General features: G+C 41.4%; 1 protein-coding gene across 1 annotated transcript in view; it reads left to right on the plus strand.

Annotated features, from left to right (window-relative positions):
- The window catches only part of LOC125716771 (carboxyl-terminal PDZ ligand of neuronal nitric oxide synthase protein-like), a 48,244-nt gene extending 43,875 nt beyond the window's left edge, over positions 1 to 4,369 (plus strand). The window contains exon 12 of the mRNA XM_048989448.1: positions 20 to 4,369. Coding sequence (XP_048845405.1) covers positions 20 to 617 — 598 coding nt within the window. The 3' untranslated portion in view covers positions 618 to 4,369. The remainder of the gene's footprint in view (positions 1 to 19) is intronic.
- The last annotated feature ends 1,832 nt before the right edge of the window (positions 4,370 to 6,201 follow it).

Here is a 6,201-nt window from a genome sequence, read left to right on the forward strand (position 1 = left end):
TGTTTTCCTTTTATCTCAGTCACATGATACTTGGCGGCTTCCCTCGGCTCGACCCGCCCCCTCCCACTGGAAGGAAGCGCTTGCCCCGTGCCCTGAAGACCACCCAGGAGATGATGATTTCCTCCTCCCCTGTGGTGCCCAGCGAGGACGTCTCTTCCTTCCCATCGTCCCCTGAGAAGTTCCCTGTCACTCCGAAGGAGGTGAAGCAGGCAGATAAGCGAGAGGGAGAGGAGGAGGAGGAGGAGGAGGTGCTGAAATTTGACTGGAGTCCTCCTGACCCCAAGGATGATGTGATCCAAGAAGGGGATGATTGTTCCCTCTGTTTGGATGGCCAATGCTCAACTTATGAGACGAAACAGGACAGCGGAGAAGACGTGTCTCAGCTCTCCATCTCCATCCCAGACCTCATCCACAAAGACAAACTAGACACCAACCTGAAAAATGAAGACCCAGACATTAGCAGCTCCTCCAGTCTGTGCATAGAGAAGACAAGCTTCCACTTAAGTGATCTTGAGGATGATCTCCACGAGAACAGCATAGAAGATGCCGCAGAGGGACTAAGGTCTTCCAGGGTGGGAATTGATGAACCCCATCCAGACCTTTTGTCCTTTGAGTAGCAACTGAGTAAAAGCTCAAAGTCGAAAGGCTCTTCTGACAATCTACAGTTTGCCTAACTCTTCCACGCACGCTGGGAGTCACCTGATAACTAATTACGACTTGGGTTGGATTAAACATGATCATTCTACATGGATGTCAAATTCTCCCCAAGCTGCCATAACGTGGCTGTTAACGCATCTTATGCTGAAACACCAAAGATATTGTGAATTTAATGTTAAAGTGTTACTCTGTGATGTTTCATATATGTGCACCAAAGACAAAGTGTTTCTATTACTCAGACCAAAGTGTATATTGGGTAACAAACATTGTTGCATATGATGAGTATTACTGTAGCTGTCTGCTTCCCTTCCCTGGAGGGGGAGGGGCTTTATACTACTTGCCGCATTCCTTCTCAGGACCTCTCCACTTAACTTCTGAATGGTTTTGCTTGAACGCGTTGTTTCCATGGCCCATAGAGAAGCTTCCCGGGCCCACTGGATCATTTCTGGAACGTTGCTGTCACCTGCTGTAGGTAGATTGTAGTCGACTCTAAGTAAAATCGTCCGTTGGGCTTAGTGAGTGTCCTGCTGTGAAAGAACTTCCCGCAGTGATACCCATGGCTTTTAAAAACTGTGGCGAAAGAGGAACAAAGCAAGAATTTTGTGTTTTATCTGCCCTGGGACACCTGCATTTTTTATGTCCCCGTTATGCTGGTTTGCCTTTACACTTGGCAGATGTTAGGTATGAAACGGTATCATCAGGAATATTCTGCTCGTTTCTCCTGCATTCCACAGTCTCTTATCGGCAAGCTGCGAAGGGGAAGTCTTCCTTAAAGCTGGTGTTGGGACAGGGCTGTTTGGCTTGTTGTTCATTTATTTGCGAAATGTCGTAGACTAAGACTGAATACTGCCGAAACTGATGATGAAGCCATCCGAGTTCGGGGGGGGGGGGGGGCGCGGGGGGCGCGGGCATAGGGAATAAATGCCTTCAGTATCTTTTATCAGCATGTTGGAAGGATGTTTTATGTGCTCTGTCTTTTAAGTAAGGAAAACAGTAGATGGAGAGATGATAGGTAGGGTTAAAATAGCTGGAGGGAATACTTGTGAATGTGGAAATACTAAAGCAGTGAGTTTACTAAAGGAATGGTGGATTTCACTGTGCACACTTAGGATCGCACCGTGACTCTTTGGTGGACAAACGGAATGGAGGATGGGTGACTAGATGCTAGACCCGTAGCATTAATGTATGATGACTTTATAGGAGTTGCGGAGTTTGTTCAAAGTGGCCTGTAAATTTCTGAAGCTAACAGGCTGCCGAATGAGGCTTTAGGAAGAAACATTGGTTCTTGCCTGTGGTTGGATATATCTGTAGACTACGTTGACGTTGACCACGATGGTGTTTCTCAATAGCAAGAACGCAAAGATCGTACCTGCGGTCTTGGCAAGATCGGTCTTTCTAACTTGCCTCCCAAGGACGATCTTGGGGAGCAATGAATCATGGGATTGGTCTCATTTGGGAAGGATGCAACCGATATTTATCAGTGATATTTATGGCGGGGCAAGACCAGCATCTGAGGATTCTGACTGCCTTCCGTACTTCTGTTCTTGAGTATTGGATCTGGTCTTTGGTAATGGAAGACGACGTAAAACGGGTACAGGAGAACACAAGTACAGTCAAGTACGCATATTGAGAAACACCGCATGTCTACTGACACTGCAGATTCAACATGAAGTGTCAGGTTCACCGTGATGCAGCGTGATGTAGGAGCTTCAGTCCTCTGCTCAGGTACTGGGGCCATGAGCTGCAGTGCATGGATCCTTGGTAGCTCGTTCACTGCGTTTGTGTCGAACTTGAGGGTTCGGGAGGAGTGCGAGTAGGAGTAGAATGTAGCCGGTGGTGCACTTGACTGATGAGCTGTTAATCTCAGACTGTTACTGCTGGTATTACAATTTATGTGATTTACGATGATTTGTAGCTATTTGGAATTTTAATGGGGTATATATGAATATATTAGTATTTAACAAATCACTTCTATATATTTGACTTTAATTTTTCTTTTTTCTTTTTTAAGGAATCGTATAAATGCTGTTGCTGTTATGACTAATTTTTTTCTTGTACAACGCAGCATGCTATAAATTTATGCTACAAAAGCTAACATTTTATATTCCTTTCATCTGCGGTACAGGTGAACAAATATTTTTGTGAAGAAATAGAATCCAGTTTTTTTAAGGAGTATTTAGGAAATATTAAGAATTTTTATAGTAGTTTTATACAGAAATGTCTGAATATGTAAATTAGAATTGGTTCTTTTAGAAATGACAGCATTATTGAGAATGTTACGAATATTATTAAGAATGAAATTAAATAATTGCCCTATTCAATATTAAGTTTTATTGAATTCTTGTGTGCAGGCCAGCTGCTGAAGATTTTGGGCTCCATGAAAGGAGGGCTGCCACTAATAACCATCTTCAGTTTTTCTGTTGACCTGTTTTACCGATTGGTTGATTAATCTAAATGAATAATTTTCCTCCAGAAAATCGAATTGACCACTTCATTTAAGTTCATTTTATTTTGACATCAAAATACAAAACCGTACGTCACTGCAAGGTTTTAGATGACAGACGGCAGCTTTTCCGCACTGAACGGACAATTCGATAAGCAAATTACTAGTGCACCTAAGATATTAATGAGATTGTGATGTGCAAATGTTTTATTTCAGTTCACAAATTATTTCTTTTTAAATTAGTGTCTTTTTTTCATGTGTTTTCCTGTATGATGATGACACCAGTCCCAAAAAGCCCAACACACTGGCAGATTCTAACCTAAACATTTATTTAATGGAAATTCTAAGGTAGCAGACAGACAACTTCATGGCTGTAATAATGAGTGTATTTAGCTGATACAAGGACAAGCGATACTTAAAAAGCTCTCAAAATTAATGGTGATTTTAATGAACATGTATAGAGAGAGAACACGGTTTTGCTTATTCTGACAGTCCGGAATAGCGCCTGTATGTCAACTATTCATGTGCGTCAACCACGTCGATTGATTGCTGCATCCCTGCATGAAAGCCTATCATATTGCCCCCCCCCCCCCCCCCCCCCCCGTCCAATTACCTTCCGAATTTTTGAGGGCCCCTGACACATTATTTTCAATTTAAAAAATGCATTATTGTTGCACCACGACTGTCCAGATACTGCTATCGGAGAGAGATGTTTACCGCTTGTAATCAGTTGAGTAATAATGTATAGTAAGGCTTCGTAAGCTAAAATGGTGATAATATTGATACTTTGTACACACAAATACTCACTTAATGCTTAATTGTTGGGCTCATTGTCAGTCCTTTGTACACGATAAACCAATTATTTGTGGATGTTGCAGCTGCTTGAAGTTGAATCTATTATCAGTTAATATTTTTTGCATTTTTATTTTATAGCATTGCGGTTCGTTTTTAACGCAGCACGGCAGTTCATTTGATATCCATGATAATTACTCTCACATGTAAATAGACTTACAAAATGTTTATAACTTATAAATCTATCAAGACTTGGATTCGTAATGCTGACGTTTCACTGCAAATTTAGTGTTGAACATCAAAATATGTCTTATTCTCTTATCAGATAAGCACTACCTATCTGCCAAGTAAATTGATGGGCAGGTCTAATACAGATATTGCATATGTTTTTAAATCCTCTTTCTTATCCCGGATTAAGACTTCTCAGTGCGTGTGTAAAAGCAGCAGGACTGATTAAACAACTTGATAGTCCTAATATTTACTTGTGTGTGTGTGTTTGTTTTGTGTGAAACATTTTTCTCTCTCCGCATACAGGCTGCTGTAGTTTGACCCATGTGCAAAGGATTCCGGCATGAGCGAGGCAGCAGGCACTGGGGTGAATCAGACCGAATCTCTTACATTTCGTGCCTGCGGACAGAACTCCGTGAGGCTGCTGTTTGCCAAGCCGGTCTGTGTAGCTGAGGTCTGAAAGCGTTGGAGAGCAGGATGACTAAAGCCTCCAGGAACAGGGTTGCAAAAATCCTAAAACTGAAAAGGGGAACGCAGGGGAAGGTAAAAAGCAAAAATCTTTGTCGGATTGAAAATGCCAAAGTAGCGATTCAGCCTGGTCAAGTCTAAATCTTTTCATGAGATTAAAGATCATTGATCATGATGGTCAATTATAATTCTACCGTGTGTCTGATGTACTGTAGAATTTGACATATTTGACCAGCAGATGGCGTGGTAGTTAAGGGCATATATGTCTTAACTGTTGTCAGGATCCACAAAATGAGGCCATCACTGTGGTGTTATCTTTGAAGTTGTGTAAACTGAAATTTCTGGAAAGGATCAACCAAGGCCCAAAATGTACATAATCTTAGGTGACGCTGTCCTTTCTGGCGATCTGCCAGTTCCTGACATGCAGGCTTGACACATTTGTAAATGCAGAGTGGCATCGCCTCAACCGTCTCAAAAAACATATTTTAAGCTCTGGCCTCTTATCAGAGCTCACATGTCATTCTCACTCGAATCTGCAAGAAACTCATTTTGTGCAATTTTTTATTTTTTTTTTATATATATTTTTTTTCTCTACAGCAGTTTTTTGCTTTTGCTCATGCTGGACCATCTTCCCAAACGCTTGGCTGAATGGCTTTGGATAAGAGTGTAGTGCTTTCTGGCTTATTACCACGCTGCTTCTTCTAAGTATCAAAGCTGAATTATCGCGTGATCCGACAATTAATCAAAGGTGGAAAGTTCAGGTCCAGAAAGTGCAACGCAAATCCAGACCAAGTTTCAACCAACCAGTTGAGTTACTCTGTGAGTGTGACTCTTTGTACTGAACCTGTTGGTTGAAACAAAATCTTGGTCTGGATTTGTATTGTAATATCTGGACTTGAACTTTCCACCTCTGCGGTTAGTTTCACACATCTGGGTTTGTGCACACGGAGAACTTGAGTCCGGCAAATTTGGCTGTCAGTGCCTAGTTGACTCAAATCAACTTTCAGGAGCTTTCTGCTGCCTAATCTTCCTTCTTAGCACTCGAGTGCAGAATCTCATTCTTAACTAAGTTCTCATCTACAAGACATCAGAAGACCATCCTTATGAAACTGCAAGATTTATGAGCATGAAGGACAGATTGTTTTTTTATCCTAATCCTTTGTTAAAAAGCTTTCATTCAAAGCACCAAAAAGACTTGCATATGCTTAATTGTGTTCTTAAAAGATAAGCCAGGGTGAAGCAAATTGAAATTCATGATTTATTAATCGTTCCAAGAAGATGGGAGTCCATTATTCGGTAGGTACCATTCAAATGAGAATCAATTATTGAAGAAGAGGAAAGATTGAGCCGTTCATCACATTCTACTGAATAAATTTATTGAAAGTGGATTGGGAAAGTTTCTCAGATTCCGTGTTTGTTTAAAACCACTTACACATGACTGCACTCGCATAAAGTTGGATGAATCCCTAGCACTAATAAAAGTGGCCAGAAGTGAATTACTTAAGTTTAATTTTAAGGGTGTGTTGTGGGGAACCTGTGTAAGTGGTAGGAGTGTGAAGAAGAGCTACTGATCGCTGTTCGTCGTCATCGCTCAGCCGTATAGCAGGCAAGAT

Source organism: Brienomyrus brachyistius, chromosome 21 (genome assembly GCF_023856365.1).
Source record: "Brienomyrus brachyistius isolate T26 chromosome 21, BBRACH_0.4, whole genome shotgun sequence".
NCBI classification, from domain to species: Eukaryota; Metazoa; Chordata; class Actinopteri; order Osteoglossiformes; family Mormyridae; genus Brienomyrus; species Brienomyrus brachyistius.